The sequence below is a fragment of the Bos javanicus genome, chromosome 4 (assembly GCF_032452875.1).
Source record: "Bos javanicus breed banteng chromosome 4, ARS-OSU_banteng_1.0, whole genome shotgun sequence".
Taxonomy (NCBI): domain Eukaryota; kingdom Metazoa; phylum Chordata; class Mammalia; order Artiodactyla; family Bovidae; genus Bos; species Bos javanicus.
In genome coordinates, this window is record NC_083871.1 from 82,361,938 (window position 1) to 82,383,960 (window position 22,023).

General features: G+C 36.7%; 1 protein-coding gene across 1 annotated transcript in view; it reads right to left on the minus strand.

The window, feature by feature from the left end:
- POU6F2 (POU class 6 homeobox 2) overlaps nucleotides 1–21,813 on the minus strand; it is a 389,805-nt gene extending 367,992 nt beyond the window's left edge. Inside the window, exon 1 of the mRNA XM_061414518.1 lies at nucleotides 21,350–21,813. Within this exon, the coding sequence (XP_061270502.1) occupies nucleotides 21,350–21,515 (166 nt within the window). The 5' untranslated portion in view covers nucleotides 21,516–21,813. The remainder of the gene's footprint in view (nucleotides 1–21,349) is intronic.
- Between the last annotated feature and the right edge of the window lie 210 nt (nucleotides 21,814–22,023).

Genomic DNA, 22,023 nt, shown 5'->3' on the forward strand with positions numbered 1-22,023 from the left:
GGATTAGTAATCAGAGAAAAGTAAAGTATAAGAGATATCATATCTTACCTTTCAAATTATCTAAGACTTAAAGATAAAAATAAGTTTTGCGTAAAGAATCAGAAAATGGACAGTCTCAAGTACTGTTTATGATGTAAAAATTTGCATATCCTTTCTGGAGAGCATTAAAATATGCATACCTATTAATCTAATAATTCTACTTAATAAATTAATTACACTAATTAATTCTAAGGACATGATTAAAGATCTAAACAAATTTTTATCTACAAAAAGGTTCAGTTTTAAAAATTGGAAAATATCTAACTGTCCTGTAATGGATGATGACACACCCATATGACAAAATACCTCATAGCCATTTAAGCTGTTGCCATAAAAATATTTTTGCCCAGGAAAATATTTACCATATAGAGCTCCAATACAAAAGCTAAATAAGGAAAAGGCAAACTTCAAAAGCATTTTATTTCAGCATTGCTATAGATTACTTGCAGGTCAACAGGGGGTGTATAGTCTGGAACATGGGAGCCATGTCCTGGTAGTTTGAAATTTATTCTGAGTTCAATAGGAAGCCACCATAAGGCTTCAGGTAGTGGAGAAAAACAATACTCACAATCCTATAAACTCTATGTTACCTGAAGTCTGATGACCAAATCCTGATAAACACATATCTAGAATTTCTGCAAGAAGAAATACTTTGAAGAAGCTAGTCTATACAGCTATCATCATCATCATCATTGTCGTCATTGTCATTGCTAAAGAAAGTCTGGAAGTAGTAGAGATTTAGCTTGTAGACACACCTGGAAATCTACTTTGTCATTACATTTGTTTTACTGGATTTAAAGGAAGTGTTTTTTGTAAGGAGTTCTGTAGACTGGCATCTCCTACTGCGTTTTTGTGCCACATGCCCTAACCTATAGAGAATGGTTAGGAGCCCAAGCTCCTTTTCCCACAGTTCCCTACTCCCTGTTCCCACCCAGGGACCTCATTGACAGTCCCGTGTGTGAAGGCTGGTGACCAGCAGAGTTCTAGCTTGGCTTCTCATGTATTTCCTGGGGGAAACAAGGGCTGGAAGTTACTGATCCAAGGAAAACAGGATTCTGGGTTGTAACTCTTCTAATACTGAAAAGAATTCAGCTCACGACTTTTCAGTTACTGAAAGCCTCTTGGTCAGGCCACAATCTGAACAACAAATAGGAGTCCAGGACCTTTTAATTTCCTGAGTCCATACTTAAAATAACCACAGCTAATTCTGAGTTTCCATATTGTTTCTTGCTCCCTCACTTTTCTCAACAGAACCAGAAAAAACCTTCTACTTCATTTATCTATCTAAACCACAGAATACTCATTCTTGCTTCTGGTGACCCTTTTTATAGAAATTATCAGACATTAGAAAGTGTGGAATCAATTTTTTATACAAATTCAAGATACATAAAAAATTTTAAAAGTTAAAAAATATATGTATGAAGAGGATGTATCCTTCATATAACCAGAAAAATGTTGAGGTAAAACTCCTCAAATGTAGAAGGTATTTAATACTTAAATGTTTTTTAAAAACTGTAATAAGATGATTTTCTTATAAATGACAATAGTTATATGAAATGCCTTTGAACATACCAACTTTAGAATGTCTGATGGAAGACATAAAAGCTCAGAAATGGTTTATTATAACTGAAATTTCTGTGTGTTATTACCAAAGAGAAATGTATTGGAATTAATATGTTAGGTTTTGGAAATCTATTTTCATTTGCTATAACCAATGGTCTTTCAGAGTGGGGACATAGTGGTCTTCCAGATTCTAGCTTCCATCTGCCTCTGGCACTCTAAAATAAGACTTCTTTTATTTATTCATGTTTATAGAGTTAAGACTCAGTTTCCAAAATCTAAAGTAAACCTCTTCATCTCTGTGAGAAAAATGAAATTGATAAAAGTAAGGTAAACTTCAGTAGGATAAATGCAGAAATATTTAGAAGATATTCAGCTATAACTCATTAAATAATGTAGAAGTTACCCCCATATAGCCTTGCCTCAAACAAGATCTGATTATTCATTTAGAATGTCTGTTCACTAAGTAAGAGGACATTGCCTCCAAAATGCATTTACTTATGTTAATTTATCAGAGAGAAAAGAAATAGATGTGCAGAAGTAATATATTACCATAGTGATGGCTTTATAACAAGCGGTAGAAGTGATGCTGCTGATTTCCAATGACAAGTTAGAAAACTCTCGTTTAAGAAAGTCATATTCCACCTGGTGTCACTATCTATTATTTATCTATCTATTTTGCTTTCTCTCTCTCTTTCACTCTCTCTCTCTCTCGCATTGCTTGCCCTGGAATTCAACCACCATATTATGAGGAATTCAACCACCATATTGTGAGGAAGCCCAGGTCACATGAAGGAACACACAGGTATTCCAGTCAACAACCCTAGATAAAGTCCCAGACAATAGTCAGGACCAAACACCAGGCATGTGAAAAAACAGGCCTTCATATGATTCCAATTCCTAGCCTTTGAACTGCCTTAGTTGAAACCATGTGGAAGAGAAATGGCCTCTACCAATCACTTACCAAACTGAAGATTTGGGAGCAAAATACATTTTGTCGTTGTTTAAGCCACCAGGTTTTGATGTGGGTTGTAATGCAGCAATAGATAATGAGACTAGGCAATCATATCATTGTAACTAGAGTATTTGCACTTTAAAAATCAAGTGGTACTTTAAATCCAAATTTAGTAGAAGATCCTTAGGACTGGTGATGGACACTCTGGCTGGGTCTCAGGCTAGACAGGAGGAATGAAGGGAAGCAGCTACACAATTTTAGCCTATGTAGTTTCCCTCGAGATCTCCAGCTTTGCTAATTCCAAAGGCAGATATCAGTATTTATAATGAACACTCACCTGGCCCTACCACTTTGTCTACTAAAACCTAATTCTTTACTCTCATCCTATAAAGTTATAACTGAACACAACTCTCTCCCTCTGTTCCTTTGCCCAAGCTGTTTGCTCAACTTGGAATGCCTTCTCTGTTCTAACTTTGAGAAATCAACCTTAGAAAAATAGCTTATCTAAATACAGCTCTGGAGATAAGAAACATAGCAGTGTAAGAATTCTTTAGTTTTAGGTAACATGAATTTTTTCCCTCCCCTCTTTCCTCTTTGGTAACCATGAGTTTGTTTTCTATGTCTCTGAGTCTACTTCTGTTTTGTAAATATGTTCACTTCTGTCATTTTTTTTGAGTCCACACATAAGTGACATCATACATTTGTCTTTCTCGTCTTACTTCACTTAGTATGATCATCTCTAGGTCCTCACTTAAACAAAAAGAGAAAGGAAGAGAAAAGCCCTTGTCATAAGGGATTGGGGGTAGCTCACAGAGTGAAATGAAAAAGCTAATGATCTAGACCTCAGAAAAGATGATAACAAAGATTCTTCCAGGAATCAAGGTGGTGAAAACTAGTGACAGTCTCTGGGGTCACTAGCATCTAGAGGTACTCTAGCTGCTTTTCAGACGTGGGGTCACTCAATTCAAGAGTGATATTCCCAGGAGAGAGCACCTGACCACCTACTTTGAGCACCTGATGGTCACATACAACTCTTTTGTCCAGGAGAAGATAGGACATCTTGTTTGATAGTTCCACCAGGATTATATCCAACTGGAGAGGAGTAATTTGTCAAAGTAGCAACTACATATTGTCCACTCAATGTCCACCATCACATATGAACCTTCAAACTAAGTCACAATCCCTTATTATTCATTCCTATAGGATTCCCACTTCTCTCACAAAGCATTTCTTACAATGGTAAATTACTAAATTTCTAGACAATCATCACTTCATATTTGAGTTCCCTATCATCTGTAAACTCCATTAAAAAAAATTCAATTCTAATTTGTCACTGTATTTTCAACACCTAGGACAATACTAAGCACAAAGGTACTCAATAAATATTTGTTGATTATGTGAACAAACACTTCTTTACCTTTATTTTTGTTTGTTTTGGCCACGTGGCAGGGCTTATGGGATCTTAGTTCCCAGATTAGGGATTGAACCCATGGCACCTGCAATGGAAGGGCAGAGTTTTTACCACTGGACTGCCAGAGAAGTTTCTTTACCTTTGCTTTGTCATTCATTTTTGTTAATACACACACACACACACACACACACATTCTTACTTTAGTTGAATAGTAGACTCCTGTGGGTAGAGTCTATTTCCCCTTAATATTCAGTAAGTATTTACCAAGTGTGGATGATGTCCAGAAACATCCAATTCAGAAGCAGTTCGATTCAAAAAACACTTATCTGACACTTAAAATATGCAGGATCTATTATCTGTCCTCTGGAGGCTTGCTACTCAACAAGGGAGGCAGACAAATGCACAAGTCATTGTATTACGAGGCAAGCACTGGAAATGGCTGCAAAAGAGGTTAAAAAATGAGAGAACAGTTGGAAAGCAAGGGAAGGAAAGATTCCATTGTAATCTAGGAAAGCAGGAAACTTGGTCCAAAGATTTTTGACCACAAAAAAGGGTGGGCAGCAGACTGGGACACAATAAAGGATTTTGAATAAATTAACCTCTCAGTGAGTTCATAATGAACAACTTAGAGATCACATCAAGATAGTAAATGGTTATTCACACCTCACCCCTTTAACCTAATTGAAATCAAGTGATATTAGCTAACACGTGCTGCAAAATAGAGTCTATAGATTTTTCTCTAAAAGGCTGATATCTGATAGGAAAAAAGTGCATCTCTGAAGGATAAGAAGACCAAGAACCAAGATGTCCTTTCAAAGGGTAGCATAAAAGCATGGGGCTGTTTGCCTTCAAGAAATCCTAATAGTTAGCACATCTATTTCAAAGCTTAAATAAGAAGATAAACTACGAATGCTTAGGGGTGTTTAAGACTGTTAGAGTCTTGAGGATTTTGAGAAAGATTTTTAACCACTATGGAACACAAAAGCAGAAAAGTCAGTTACGCAAACAAACAAATCTTACCTGGAAGAAGCAATTCTTCTTCTAAGCACTGACTTTTAGTTAGGACAGATGAAGAATGCAGCTTAACTTTTATGAAAAAATGAAAAATTGGAAGATTCAGCTATAGGGGGCAGTACTTGATGAAAGTATCTTCTGGGTGGTAGCCAGAAGGGAAAGGCATGAGAGAAGCACATCAGAGCTGGCTGACAGGCTCAGTAAATAAATCTGTACCCAACTCCTGGCATGGCCTGAAGAGGTGGGTTTTCTTCCCTCTGTACAATATAAACCCTGAAATAGACCCAATCTTGTCTTAGTTTTCCCACTAGCATCTTTTCCATGCTGCCTTTACCCAGTGGCACAGCAAAGTGGAGACAGACCTGTTTGTTTACCCAGTAAGAAATTCACTAAGGAAACAGTAACAAAAGCTAGGACATGTAAAGGGAAAAATAATCTATACATTCAGAGAAGAAAGTCAAAACTGTCAAATACACACATTATATATGAAGGGGATGGTTACTGCCACTGGCTTCAAGAAGAGTTTGTCTCTTCTGCTTAATATGAACACAACCATGTGCATTAATTCAATCTGAAAGCATGATTTAATATTTTTCAATATCACTGCTTATTTATTGACATGAATTGACACATTAATATGTGGTTTAAGAAATGCCAATAATTTCTGATAAATGTGCATAATACATGAATAAATATATAATTAAAAATTATGTGAGGTTACCATGGTAACAACAACAACAGAAAGATTCTCCCTTGGTGATTCTGACCACTTTCGTATCTATAAAAGGAAGTAAGTTTTATTAATCTCAGCCAAAAGTCTCTAAATATCCTTAATAAAGGTAATAACACATTTTCCACAAATATGGCTTCAAATGTAAATTTAACCCATTCAAATATTCACAGCATGTTCAATTCTTAGTGGTATTGCACTGAAAGAGTTTTGAGATTGATATCTTAGTTTTGGTTTATTCTTTTAAAAAAAAATACAAAGAGTTCATTCTTGAATATTTAGAAAGTCCTAATTAAACATTGGCTATAAAAATCTCCAAAGGTATGAAGACACCATGGACTTCTATTTGCAGCCAAGTATCTAATACCTCATCAACACACAACTAACATTAGGAGAGAAGTGCTTGACTTTGGAGGCAAAAAGAGCTCCCCAGTGGGGTGGAAAAGACACATAACCTAACTGAATCCACTTTATTTCTAGAGCAGAGATTACAGTCTTCATTTTCAGCTGATGTTTGGCTTTTGTGGATAAAGTTAAATTCAAACACCAGCTCTGATCATTCAAAACCCCTGCCTCATCTGATCATTAATATCTGATCCGGAATCTCTACAGGGTCACTTCTAAATATCAGAAAGATACATTTGGTCTAAGAGGTAAGGAAACTAACTCCTGTTTTTTAAACACTCCCATGAGCAGGCACCTAACTTGTTTTCCTTTATGTAATCTTTAACACCCTGAGTGTGTGCTAAGTCACTTCAGTCATGTCCAGCTCTTTGCGACCCTTGGGCTATAGCCCACCAGGCTACTCTGTCTATGGGATTCTCCAGGCAAAAATACTGGAGTGGGTTGCCATGCCCTCCTCCAGAGGATCTTCCTGACCCAGGGATCGAATCCACATCTATTATGTCTCCTGCATTGGCAGAAGGGTTCTTTACCTCTAGTGCCACCTGAGAAGTCCCTTAAACACCCTAGAGGAAACAGAGACAAAAGAGGCACAGCTCTGAGAATAGGCCAAGAGCAGTGATTTGAACCCTGGTTACAATCTTTCTGCTGTAGCTTCTTCCCCTAGCTTCATGTGACTTCAGTGGGATGTTTAACTCTCTCTGAAACTTTGCATAGTTCACCTTGATAAGGTCATAGAGGCATCTTCTAAAACTCTCTTGACCATTTAACTGGAGGCCAATGCTACGTTCCTCATTTGGCAACAATGTGGTCAAGGTGGAAAGAAATAACTGCTTGGCCTGAGAGTGGCGAGTTCCATCAGAGAAAACTGTCCACCTCAGAGGAATACCACCCATAGTCCACCACCAGGCGATCCAGTTGATCTACAAGTTAGAGAAGCATTTGCTGTCGCCCACAGACATATGGTTTCATATCACTTCCCACTGCCAAAATTATTTTTTAAATTCCTATGATTTGAAAGAATCACATGCTCCAACTTTTCAAATTTAGAAAAGAGGAAGATATGGAACTGTCCCTCCACCCTTGCTAATCACTTGGCCTGCATGCTCTTCTCAACATGAAGATCATCAAGTACTGTCCCTTCTAGAAACTGCTCATAATCTATTGTAAGTCTGAATCCTTTCCTGAACAGACTTTGGGAGAATGCAGTGACTCACATTCCTAAAGAAGGAAGGGTATTGTCATCAGAAGGAAAGATGCACAGAATCTTTTTTTGACCAAGAAAATGTGGGGGGCTGGAAGAAGCACAAGCTGGAATCAAGATTGCCGGGAGAAATATCAATAACCTCAGATATGCAGATGACACCACCCTTATGGCAGAAAGTGAAGAGGAACTAAAGAGCCTCTTGATGAAAGTGAGAGAGGAGAGTGAAAAAGTTGGCTTAAAGCTCAACATTCAGAAAACTAAGATCATGGCATCTGGTCCCATCACTTCATGGGAAAGAGATGGGGAAACAGTGGAAACAGTGTCAGACTTTACTTTTTTGGGCTCCAAAATCACTGCAGATGGTGATTGTAGTCATGAAATTAAAAGACGCTTCCTCCTTGGAAGGAAAGTTATGACCAACCTAGATAGCATATTCAAAAGCAGAGACATTACTTTGCCAACAAAGGTCCATCTAGTCAAGGCTATGGTTTTTCCAGTGGTCATGTATGGATGTGACAGTTCGACTGTGAAGAAAGCTGAGCACCGTAGAATGGATACTTTTGAACTGTGGTGTTGGAGAAGACTCTTGAGAGTCCCTTGGACTGCAAGGAGATCCAACCAGTCCATTCTGAAGGAGATCAGCCCTGGGATTTCTTTGGACGGAATGATGCTAAAGCTGAAACTGCAGTACTTTGGCCACCTCATGCGAAGAGTTGACTCATTGGAAAAGACTCTGATGCTGGGAGGGATGGGGCAGGAGGAGAAGGGGATAACAGAGGATGAGGTGGCTGGATGGTATCACTGACTCAATGGACATGAGTTTGGGTGAACTCTGGGAGTTGGTGATGGACAGGGAGGCCTGGCGTGCTGTGATTCATGAGGTCGCAAAGAGTTGTACACAACTGAGCGACTGAACTGAACTGAACTGAAGCTTCCCAGAAGCATGGCTCATTCCAAAGTCCTCACAATTTTGGTTGTTGGTTTTTGGATCTCTGTTGCTAAAAATTAATCAAGTTCTTTCTGAAAATGGCAAGTTCATTTTCAACTCTTAATAAAGTGTGGTAGGCTGGTGTTTGTTGGCTGCACTACAGGCACTCAGTAGGGCTCTACACATATCATCTCATGTTAACTTCAAGACTTTCCTATAAAGTAAGTACCATCAGTAACTCATTTAGAGCTGCGGAAGCCAAGGCTTCCCTGGTAGCTCAGAAACTAAAGAATCTGCCCGCAATGCAGGAGAACCAGGTTTGATCCCTGGGTCAGGAAGATGCCTGGAGAAGGGAACAGTGACCCACTCCAGTATTCTTGCCTGGAAAGGTCCATGGGAGAAGAGCCTGGTGGGCTACAGTCCATGGGGTTGCAGAGTCCAGCACCCCTGAGCAACACACAGCTGAGGCTTAAACATTTTAATGTACTGACAGGTAGCAGAGCCGGACTCAAATCTAACCAGCTCACTCCAGAGCCTTGCCCATTATATTACATTGTACAATAAACAAACAAGAATCTTGGAAGGATTGTAAAAGCAGGAGAGGAAAAGATAAACCGACTTCTTGTATCCTTCGGCTATGACTAAGGGACAATTGCTAAAGAATCACATTTGTTTTAAATCATAAGCACCAAACTAATGGAAACACTATGAACATCTTCTGGCCTGAATTACTTCATAATCCTCTCTTCTTTCTCACTTTTTGGAGGTCATATTTTTTCTAAATTCTTAGGTTATGACCAATAAATAACTTCTGGAATGCATAACACTGAAGATTAAGATTTCCTGAAGAGTCTCATGACATGAAGAAGTAAATATAGAATGTCAGTGTATAATGTTGGTTGTGGGCTCTTTACCAGTGGGGCCACCCTGTCTTGTTCATTTTTGCATCCTCAGCATCTTGGTAGTGGGAGAACTGGACTGGGTGATTGATTCTCTCTGATGATTCTCCACTGAGTCCTCAGAACACAGCTCCTTTCCACAAAGAGGACACTCACAAATATTTGTTGAATTGATGAATTGACTGTAAAGAAAAGACTTATAGAATAAGGAGGACAGATTATGGTTTAATTCTATGACACCATGCCATAATTACATTGTATATACGCACACCTCCTTTGTTTTGATATGTGAAAGTAGCAAAAGGTAAGAAGGTCAGTTTCAAAACACTTACTGCAAAGAAGAAAAATGTAAGAAATGAAGACACATAGAGTTGATGAAAATTCTTAGGAAAAGTAATTTCAAAGATTTAATATAGAAATGATCCCAGGATGTCATGCTTTTGTTTTCATCAACTGTTTTATTTTGAGAGGAAAAACTGGTTCCTCTAACTCCTATAGACTTGCCCCTGCCCCACCACCAAAAATAAAAATAGAATGCTTCTTTGTATGGCTTTGTGAGTGTCAAAGAGCAAAGGAGGAAATGTGATGAATTTTGACAGAAAATAATAATAATAACTTTAAAATTCCTTTATTTATTCTTTAGTACCCTCTCCAGAAAAGGGTATATATACTAAGAATGGCATAAAATGACAAATATAATAGCATTGTAATTTCAAAGAGTACAAAATGTTAAAAATTTGATAACCCTTATAAACTAACCTCATAATTACATTTATATTGAAAATGTCATCTTTTATCTTATATTAAATATATGAAATCAATTTTTGAAGTATTTAAAAATAATTTCACATATATATTTCTCTCCTCTGATAGGCACAATTGTGCTATTTTGCTTTTACATTGCATGAAGTATTTCATTATATAAGCTAATTTCAAATATTGTTATACTAAAAGCATTAAATCATTTTTACGTTCACTTGTTAAATGTTCAAACATGGTTACATTAAAGGAGACAATTTTAGCTTTCAGCCATCTATTTGCAATTTTTAAGTCATCTTTTTTTTCTAAGCTGCAAAAGTGTATTACCAAATAGACTGACAAAATATCTCAGCAACTAATATAAACGTGCAATTTTAATGCCTTCTAATCACACAAATCAATATGAGATTTTTGTGCTTCTGCATGACCTTTTTCAAATTATCCCCCCATTTTGGCTGAATCAGAACGAGTGTGGGCTATTTGATAAAAAACCCTAAGTGTGTGAAATAAGAGCCCTCGCCTCTTCTGCCAGACTCCTCTTGACAGAAAGATGATAGAAGCATCACATCCCTGAGAGAGTAAATGCAAACTGACAAGAGATGAGCCTTTAGATGTTGAATATAATCTTGAATTGTGCTTGAAGTGTCTTATTATCTTGTCTTTTGATGTCTGAAGGGGTGGCTCATTGTTAGAAAAAGGAAAACCCTCACGCATCTTTGCCATCTTTAAAAATTGTTTGGCCTTTAACAACTGCTCTTCCAGAGAATGTCCATTTCTCCTGACAATAAATATGGCAGGTCGTCAGCAAGTGACAAACAATTTACTTTACATGCCACACTTTTATGGGTTTTGAGAGCTCGTGTGGAAGTGTATTTTAAAAAGCCCAGAGAAATTAGCAGTATTACCAATGTTAAGAAGATTGATATCTGTGGGCATAAACTGATGTGAAGTTACTTGTCCTGGTTATTTCCTGCTGCTTCTGGTTTTATATTTCATGGGTGCCAGATTCAAAATACAAGTTTTTTATTTATCATTGACTAAAAATTGTCAGGGAAAATAAAAAAGCAATCACGAAGTCCAATAGATCCCAGGAAGGAAATGTACTCACACCGATTTCCAGGGCACATGGCACTACTCAGAACAGTATATGAACAAAAATCCTTTTTCTAAGTAGAATACTCAGATCAACATTGAGCTTGCTGAATTTTGCCTTTTATCTCAGACCCTTCAGCACTTTTTAATTTCTGCCGTCCTTCTGGGTACGCTTTGCCCTTCATATCTACCATTTGTCTTGTGATTTTTGTTTTAACTTAAAAGTTTAATGATGTTCCCAGTCAATAGGATTCCTTAGCAGCTAAATCACAGTCATGCTAGCTTTCTGTCACCTAGCCAGATTTTGTGAAAGCTTTCAAGATCTTTTTTCAGACCTCCGTCACTCTAAGAATCCATAAGAATTCTCAAAAGGACCATAAACTGTTACAGGGTTCAGGTTATTGTATCATTATAAAAACATATTGATACACTACAGCCGACAAGACAGGTACCTACCATCCTAGGCTAATACAACCATGTCAATGCCATCAGCAATCTCCAATCTGACCAGTTTTTTTTTTTTTTTTCAAAGCAGGCAGCTGTAGACATTAATTCCTTTTAAAGTAATGCTTAATTTCAACACTTTTCTGATTGCCTGCAGATTCCTATTAAATTGTTGCAGAATTACTATGAGCATGAAATATAATTGGAGAAGTAAAGATTCAAGACTAAAGTGAAGAAATAGGCTTGTATAGCTGAAAATTTGAGCAATTCCTTAGGTAGCTTATAAAATCTGCCTTAATTTTAGAAGTCAGAATAAGATGAGCTAATCTACATCTAAAACAATGGTGCATGTTGCTTTCCAAAACTGTATGAAAGTTTTCCCACAAAAAATCAAGTAATCCCTATCTTGAATATTTACCCCTGCATACATAACAGTGAAGTACATAAATATAATTAAACAGAGCCATTAAAGTGTTAGCTTTATTTGATATTCTTTTCATGGTTCTCATTTTGAAAACTGGATATTTCCTTTTGGACACATTTCTATTCTGCAATATTTTACTAAATGAAATTAGGTATGCTAAAGAAAAAAAAATTCAAGTTTGGAAGAGGGCATTTCACCCTACAAACCACTTCTGCATCTGTATACTGTTTAGTATGGGAAAAAATGTGTTTTCCTATTTAATTTTTTATTCTCTTCTACCCTTGGTTGGTTTTGCAAGAATTCATTGTGCAATAATAATTTTTCATGCTTTTTAAACAGCTTCAAATGTTTGCATTTTTAAATAAAATTAATCCTCAGTCCCTCTTCTACTTTAACCATGATGATTCTCTCATGCAATAAGTAACCCCAAACCATTAATTTATAAAAATAGATCTTGCCATATTGATATGAAAAGACAAATCACCACATATATGGCCATCAAGAACTGCAAAAGGAGATTAATTACACCACACTATTTTAAAAGCAAATGTTTAAGATGTGATTTCTTTTCATGCATCAACCACCTATCATATCTTGCTATGTGTATATGTAAATATATGTTTAGGCACATGTAATTCTTACAGAAATGTGTAACCAAAATTGTGCTTACTGCCTATTGCACAAATAAATGCCTTTTACTTTAAAAAAGAAAAAGATAAATATTACATTGTAGCATATGTATATCCCACAAGTAGACAAATATTTAAGTTCCCAATATTTAAAGTATTCTTTAGCATGGGCAAGTTTTGTATGTTTTTAAAATCTGTTCCATATAAATCAAACTGTATAGAAACCCCCAAATCTCTTTACTGAATTAAACTGCACAAATTCTGAGAAATCCTGTTGTCTCTTCTGCTCAGTGAATAGCAGCTTCAAAGAAGACACTGGAACTTGGATTAGAGCCCAACTGTGCCTGAAGCAATGCTATATTATAACTAGTTGTCCTTTATTGGCAAGCTATTAATTTTATCTGGAAACAATTTTTTAAAATATACATAGGTATGGGAGAAGGACATTTAAGTTATGTATGGATACCATTCTTAATTTTATGATAGAGAAAATACATGCATATTACAAATTTAGCAAGACAATTTAAAGTATCACACAAACACAGGAGAAAGACCAGAGAAGAACACACAGTAGACATTCACAGATGCTTTACATGGGTAGTGTTACATTCATTCACTGTGCATTCATTGTACCTTAGAAAGAAAATGCAGGATAACAAAGATAAAATATAGAAGTGATAAGAGAATGGAAAATGTGCATTGTTAATTTAAAACACTGTATTAATACTGATCTTTAAATATGGATTTCTTGACTTTCACAAACTTTTATCTCACCTGAGTTTTTTTTCCCCTCATTAATAGGATGAAATTAAAATAACACAATATATTTAAAAAGTACATCTACCTGGAAAATACTATTATTTCATAGAAAAAGATAAAGCACTCAGAACACATTCATTAAATTGTCTTATTGTTTCATGTCAGGTGTCATTGGTCGATGATAAATGTCCTAAAAATATCTTAATATTTTACCTCATTTTCAGGCTAGCAGGTTTTAAATTATTCACCATCTTAAGGAATGCAGGTTTCATTATAGAATCCCATTTTCAAATGATCTTCAGTACAACAAAATTCTTATGTAATGTATTTAATTATGTAATGATGTTACTTAGTTTCTTTAATTGTAATATGATCATTTTTTCTATTTTCAAATAGTTTTGATAGCAGTACAGTCCTCTAATAAAAGTGACTCATACTATATTAACTATGTTGTTCCAGGTATGTTGTTGTTTCATTTTAATGAAAATAAAAACCAGTATGTTCTTGCCACTTAAAGACCTTAAAAGCACTTTAAAAGAAAGAATAAGAGAAGTTTGAGCTTAGACTCTCTTTTAAAAACTCAAATGAAAAAACCTAACATCTAGGTTTTTTTTAAGTATCAGTTAACGATTAAAAAGAGGAATTATGTGCCTTGTTTAGGGTGGTTTTTAAAAATGATCTTTGAGCACTTACTCAAAAAGTTAATTTCCACTTCTCTGAGAATGGCAACAACCAAAAGTGATTCCCTGCTACTTCTCCTGACCTCTGCATTCACATTAAAAAGGATTGGTCCATTTTTGATAGCTCACAATAGTGTCTCAACATAAAGTAAGAGATGTAACCAAACTAGTGTGCCCTTGTTTCATATTTGTAGGCAATCTGATTTTTTTTTTTTTAAGGTGGACTATCTTTTCCTTACATCATTTTTTAATTGAAGTATAGTTAATTTAAAATGCTGTGTTTGTTTCAAGTGTACAGAAAAGTGATTCAGTTACAAAAGTTATATGTACTCATTTATATTTTCTTTTTCAGATTATTTTCCATTATAGATTATTACAAGATATTGAGCAGAGTTCCCTGTGTTATACAGTAGGTTTTCATTGTTTATCTGTTTTATATACAATAGTGTGTATATGTTCATCCCAAACTCCTAATATATGTTCTCCTCACCTCCTGCTATTCCCTTTTGTAACCATAAATTTGTTTTCTATTTATGTGAGTCTATTTTTGTTTTGTAAATAAGTTCACTTGTATCATTTTTTTTTTTTAGATACATTTCCTCTTGATTTTGAGAAGCAGAAGGTGGGAGTTTATATTTCAAACACTGAGTCAGGTCAACAGGTTTAATTAACACACCTCATCAGAAGCGCCCAGAATGCCAAAGCCCAAGTAGTTCTTTATGAATGAATTTTAATATAACCATTACTTGAAGCTATTTTGAAAGAAAAGCCCAGTGTTGGCAGATTTAGAACCTCATTCAGGCTCATCGCATAGGGTATATGTGCAACGGTAAAATATCATTTCAAAACAAACTACGCTCACTTATTTCCTTCTCAAAGAAAAGACATTGGAAATTAAAATGGGAAAAACATTTAAAAAGTAAGACTGAAATGGCTTTCATAAAAGGACAGCTGAACAAAAACACCAGCGAAGTACAGAGGCTAGGAAGGCAATAAACAAGAAAATTTCAGAGCCACTTTGGCCGTCCACCCATCCAGTGGAGGATGGCAACTGTCACTCTGAGCTTTCTCTAGCTACCTCTGCCTTTGGATATTTTTAAAAAATTTATTAACCTGACAGCTGGAAACTTTACACAGATTGCCCCCTGACAGGGTGCCAGTTTGGTATAAACACTTTGCTATCTTTTTCTTCAGCATAAGAAAATCAAGAAACATGAGAAGTGGAGCCAGGTGCAAATTTGGGCAAATGCGCTGGCTCCTCCGACGGCCCCCATTCCCAGGGAGGCCCCGGATAATCAGGAGCAGCCCAATAGCAGAGCCGCATCCTTCATCCTTCCTCCTTCACATCTACTTTCTTTTTAATGTGTGAATGTCTGATGTATTATTAATCCCCAAACATAAACCAGCAAGGTCGCCAATCAAAGAAAATACCTGCTCTCTCACAAATTATCTGTTTACTGTCTAATAACCAGTAAAGTCCACTGCCAAAAGTCACTTATATCTCATTTTTGAAGTGGGAGAAATATTTATTTGGTCAGTTCTTGGAAAGAATAATACTCTGTCATTAAATTAGGTAATTAGAAAAGAAAACAACCTACTAAAGGGCTGAGCCTTGGGAGCCTGAATCCAGAATGCCCCTCTATTTATTAATTATGACATAAACCAAGCTGTATGAACTACAAAAATATTAAATGTCATGTAGCCTTTAAATCAAAACCTCCCAGCCATTAAAAATACTAAAAAGGGATCATTTGAAGGGGTGATGGTACAGAGTAATATAATTTCTAATACTTCATCTTCTTTCCAATTGTTTACAGGACCACTTAACCACAAGGACAACAAACTATAAGCATCCTAGGAATCAAAATGAAAGAAAGAGTGTAAATTTGTATCTGCATTTCAATTCATTAATGTATTACGAAGCAGCAGCATCCTCAGATACTGCAATATAGAACTTTAGTCTTTATACAGAGGTCTGACCTCCGTACCCCAGGCATGGCAAAGAGATGGAAAAAGAAAACACTGAGAAAGTTCCCACCGAATCTATGTCATATATGGTGCACTTTCGTCCATCACAGTGACCCATAGAGATGAACATAGTTCAGTGTAACACAGTGAGAACATGGTGAGAAGTTTGAACAGCAGAGACATTTCATAGTAATTTATTTTTATTTCCAAGCTTACACATTAGTGCTATTCAAAGTGGATTTATTTATCAGTGCAGTATATTAATACTTTTTGGTGGGGGGAGGGACACTAAACTTAATTTGTCTAAACACACACAAGGGATTTTATAAAGAAATACCTTGGTGCAGTAGACTTTCTTAAATGTTAAGAAATGCCCCTAAAGGCACACTCCCCACTCAGTAATCAGAGAACAACACCGCATGGGCTTGTTTGACTATGAAACCAGAATTGATTTTTGACAAATACCTTATCATGCACCTCACTTACTTATGCAAATTGAGGTTTCTACTGGTTTCTTTTAAATCACTGGTTAACTCTAATCTCTGACTCAGATTAGTTGACTTTAAAATATGTTATTTTAAGGTTTCTCTAGCAAAACACACTTTCCTCAGTGAAAAACTAGTATTTATTTTCAATAGCCATAATATCGAAACTTTTAAAGATCCAAAGCATGGTACATATTTTCAATACATCTATTTCTCTAGGGAATTTTCCTTATCAACTCCCAGCTAAATCCCTCTTGGGCTTAAGCCCCATTACTGATTCCTTGGCCCCAGCCTATTTTATCAGAATATTATAAATATCAAGACATTGAAAGATGTTTAAATAAAGTAACAGAGTGATGCCATGATGAAGGCCTTCACTAATGCACAGGCGAGAGGCAGCTTTACCACAAAGTGCAGTTCTTATAACACCCCATCAATGATCTCCACGCTGACCTGCAGAGACCACTGTCTCAAGGGGTGACAGACAATTTAGTTCTTTATCCTTTTGTCATTGGAAACGACTCCACTGCCATAAATTCTAATCAAGTCAAACTGGATGGCAGTTAAAAAAAAAAAATCTCCTAATGCATGTTTCTATGAGAAAGATAACAGAAAGGAAAGGAAACGAAAAACCCCATAGAGAGTGCATTTTCTAGGCTAAGAATCACTGACCCAACTTTCAATCCTTTCACAATTGTTCATAAATAAATGACATTGAAAATACCCACCCTTATAAGTATCATTGGATGCAAGTATCATTGCTTTTAACCTAAAAACACACACTATCATAAGAGAAAACCAACCACCAATTTTTATTTCAGGTACAATGTTTGTAAATGTTTTTGTTTGTTTGCTAAATGTCTCAGCTCAAGGCTTTAGAGCTGTGTGCCCAGTTCCCGTGCAGTGGGTATAAGTAAGCAACTAACCCAGCCACCCAAGGTAGTTGGGACTGCAAGAAAAGCAATCATAAGATTTAACTTGAAACAATAAAAATATTCCCAGGAGGAAGACTGTTAATAAATCATCTTTCAAATTTCAAATATATATGAGAGAAAATATTTAGGGCATGTTTTATATGATCTCACTTCTGCTGCTGTGACTGCATGGGAAAACTTTAGTACAGATTTTTTTCTAGGGATATATATTATTTTTATCCTTTCTGGGGCCATTTTCCTTACCAAGTTGTTGATGCTACCATTTGAATTTTAGCATCCAACTTGACTGAATGTGGAACATTGAATTCTTGATGGGCATAACTAAAAACGAAGCACCACATTGACACAAGTGCTATAAATGTCACTAGAGAAACACAGCAACCTCTTCCCTTTGAGATTGTTTGCCAAAGGCCAGTTTTGAGAGTGGTTTCGAATATGGACATCACTCATCACATATTAAATGACTGGCCCTGTGTGGCATCACTCATTTGATCACAAGGCTGAAACACAGGGAGACACAGAACCAGATTCTCTGATAATACTTCCTGAAGTGCAAGTCTACTCTTCCTCCATTCTGCTTCCTACAGCTCAGAGCTTGGCATAACAAAGTCAGAAACTGAAGGGAAGACTTCTTCCACAGTCTTTACAAGAACAAATAATGCAGTACTTAATGATATCACAGAGAACGAGCTAAGCACATGCTTCTCAATGAAATGTGAATTCATCTCTCCTAAGTGTACTTTAGTTTCCATGGCTGTTCAAGTTAAGCAAAACATTACCTCTGGTGTAATTACTTTATAAAACACAAGGGTCCTTTTCTGAACTTTCTCCTTAGGCTGGCATATGGCTGCTGGTGTCTCCTTCTGGTATGCTGAGCGGCTCAGAGCACTGAAACAGTCTGCCCAGTATGTTTCCCTTTGGATGCTGTGAAGTGCAGAGGTGCAATTTAAGGAGAGGCATAAAAGGCCCAATGGTTCCTGGAATTTCCTTTGTTTATCCATAGAGGGCATCTGTATTAGCCTTTCTCTGTACTTTTGGGCTGAAGGTGTCATACTGTGAGAGAAACAGACTTGTCCTCTGGACTGCTAATTTAACAAGACACAAAACGAGGATGGAGCTCCAAAGAACTCTATTTATACTGAAATTTCGGTTAGAATAAAAAATGGAACTTTGTCTCCTGTCAGTAAATGTCTCTCCACAAAAGTAAACAGATCATACACACAAAAAATTATCTTAATCTTCTCCTCTCATTCCAGAAGCTTGATTTTCAAAAATACAAGGAACATGCTATAAGAAGCATGGTTTGAGAGAATATGTTAGAAAATCATTGTTTAGAGATAAACCTGGACGCTCTCAATTATTTAGGACAAATGTGATTCTCCATTACCAAGAGAAAAGTATAATCATAACCATTTATTAAAAATGAAAAACTTGAACATACTCAGGTCAAATAATAATCATCCATTTGATTAGTATCAGTTAAGTGTTGCCAAAGTTGCGAAAAATTCTGAGAGAGTTATACTAAAAAGTTTTAGCCAGTTACATAAACTAGAATTCCTAATGCTAAGTCCCAATAATATTTATTAAGGTGAGAGCAGAACAGACCTAGTAGCTAAGGATACCTGCAAGAACACTGAGATAAAAAAATGGCAAGGTTATTGTTAAATGAAATGGACAGGATAAATATTCAATTTAATTTTCCATCTATCAGAAGTTCACAGTAAAATCAGTTTGAAAAAAAAAGCATCCCTCTAGGGTGCTTTCTAGTCTGTCTATCTCATATTTTCTTCAGTTTTTTTCTTAAGTTTTCAAAACTGCTCATCTGCTGGTTTCTACTTTATCTAATAGAAACTGGAAAATATTCACATTGTGCTCAAAAAGCACTCTAGAGATCAAATAAAATTAAGTAAATAAACAAGATATATTAGATATAAGATGTAGATTTTTCAGGTTTCTCAGCCACAGACTCAGAAGGTGAGCATTCCAAAAAGTAAAGACGAGTATCATCTAAAACCTACTAAGATTTCTAAACTTCTCTATGGTTCTTCAGTTTACTCCGTAAAGATTCCACTTTAAAAATATATTTTCAAAGAAATTTTCATTCAAATTTCTTTGATCCCCCTCCCACCTTGGATTTTTTTTTAAAGTTTATTTCTCTACACACCACGCCAATCAGTAAAAGGTGACATAACAAATCTATGACAATTTTCAACACTGGAAAATCTAAACAAATGTTGAGAAGTCAAAGTAACTGCTTTACTTGGGAAAAAAAACCAATTTTGGGTTTCAAGTCAAAGTCTACAAAGAGCATTTACTTTTAAAAACCGCACACAAAGTTTAAGAACACATAATTCATTTTCTGCAGTTATGTTGAATTCATAATTGATTATATTTTAAAAGTCAAAGTGCTTGGTATTAGTATATTCAACATCAAAGAGCCTGGAGTGCGACTTTGGCCTTCCTGTAATTTACAATTTTATCTGCCTTCTCTCATTAACCCTTTGAAATGAAATGAGTGTTTCAGGACATAACTCTTCCTACACAGCTAAAAACTTGGACTACAACAAAATATTTCTTGAGAGTGAAAATGCTAAAACCTTAATGCCTAGGTTTGGAAATTTTATGTTAGAGATGAAACTGCTGCTTTTCCAAGAAAGGGTCATAGGACCAAATTTCTTGTAACTGGCATCTATTATACTCTTAAGTATAAAACAGCATTTTACCAACAGAAAATTTGATACAGAAAGTTTCTCTGCAACACTCCTCTAATGTTGAATTGAGTGAGTATTTAAAATCAGATGAAAGCTCCTCTGCTGAAGCTGGCCTGAAGCTGCCAAACTATCTATGGTGCTTTCTTTCTATATTTTGCATTTCTCAGCTTATCTTTTTAATTGAATGGATAACTTTCTTTAAAAAGCAGTCTATACTATGATGCTGTGTTTCTTTAAAATTTAGGCACTTGACTGTTTTTAACTTGTTCTCTTCCTGAGACACACACATATCTCAGGTTAGTATATATAGGTATGAACAGGTTAGTATGTGTTATATATGTGTATATATAATATATATTTAGTGTCATAAGTATATAAACACTTGGAAATAATTAAAAGCAAGTGTTTCAGGAGCAACTGTTCTGAAAACCTAATGTCACTCTATCCCATAAAGTGCTTCTCCAGCAGAGACATCTATTACCATCCATCACTCAGTCACACGCCTCAACACAGCCTGGTCCCCTTTCTGATTAGAGATCACAGTTGCTTGAGTTGGCTTACAGAGTCTCATCTGTTTGAATGACAGATGTCTTTGCTGGAGTGGCACTCTGCTTGTTCTTGTTTTGTTTACGAAACAAAGATTTCTAAAAAGGATCTGGGCTGCCTCCACATTTAGGATGAGGCTGTAAACATCTGTTAAAAGGAAATGGCTGAGGGGAGGGATGCCAAGGACCTATTTTCTTCCCTCATCACGCTTGTAAAAGAAGAGACGTTCATTCTAATTGTGATTACAAAATGTTATGTCTTTGAGCCATACCAGGAGCCACCTTTGTTTACCTGCAGAGAATGACCAGTATTGATATTTTTTCAGTTCCCCTCTTTGGTCTTTTGACTACAGATAATAACTCTTTACTCTCCTTCCCCTTAACAAAAGGCGGCGAAGCAACCCGAAACTGAGTCGATATTTATTCAATAAACGTTAACCAATTCTCACAATGGAACTGATTTCCTGATGATGATTTTCATCTTCTTTTTTTCCCCCCCCAGTGATTTCTAGCCTGGGGACGCTAGCAATATCTGACCAGTCCAAAGGGGCAGGAGGAAGTTCCTGGTTGGAAAAAGTTTGGAGGACACCCTCCCAGCCAGCCTGGCATCAGCTGGGGTGGCTCAGCCCCCTCCAAGATGCCAAGATCCTCTTTGGTACTTAGAAGAAAATTGAATGAACAACAGGGGGGGAAAAAAAGAGGAGGGGTGGGGGTGTGGATGGCTCTTCCGGACACCATGGTAGGAGTGAAATGAAATACCTAGACAGACTTACCGAAGAGCTTGCTGGGAGTGTCCTCGCTGTCATTTGATTCCACGGGCGCAAGCAGGGGCTCATTCAGCTCGCTGTCTGAAGTAGCAGCCTTGTCCTCACCTCTCAACTCCGCATTCATTTCACTCCGCACTGACAGCAAGGGCTTACTGACTTGTCCAGCTATCATTGGATCCTAGGATGGGGGAAAAGAGTGAAGGGGAGGAAAAAAAGTGGCCGCTTGAGTGTGTGCGTGTCCTTGTCTCCCTCTCCTCTTCTCTCTCTCTTCCACACACACACACTCCCTCTCTCCCCTCTCTCTTATCTCTGACTGCTCCCGCTGTTATTGCTGGCTGCAGTCAAGTGAAGAGCTATTACAGATCCGAGTTCTCCATTCCTCCCCACCCTATTAAAGCTCAACTAGCACGAGAGAGATGCAGGAGGCTTCCGAGAGGGAAAAAAAAAAAAAAAGGAAAGAAAAAACTTCTTTGAAAGCAACCTAACCAACACAGCTTTAATTGTGGGATGTGCTTTTGTGCGAATGTTTTTACACCTTGTGCTGTCTTGAATGCAGAAAGGGGTGGGGGGAAAGTGCGGGGTTTGTACTTCGGCAACAGACTCAAAGGAAGGAGCACCCTAGGGAGGACCCATGGGCTATTTTAGGAAGCCCTCTCCCTGGGGGAGAAGCAATTAAACCC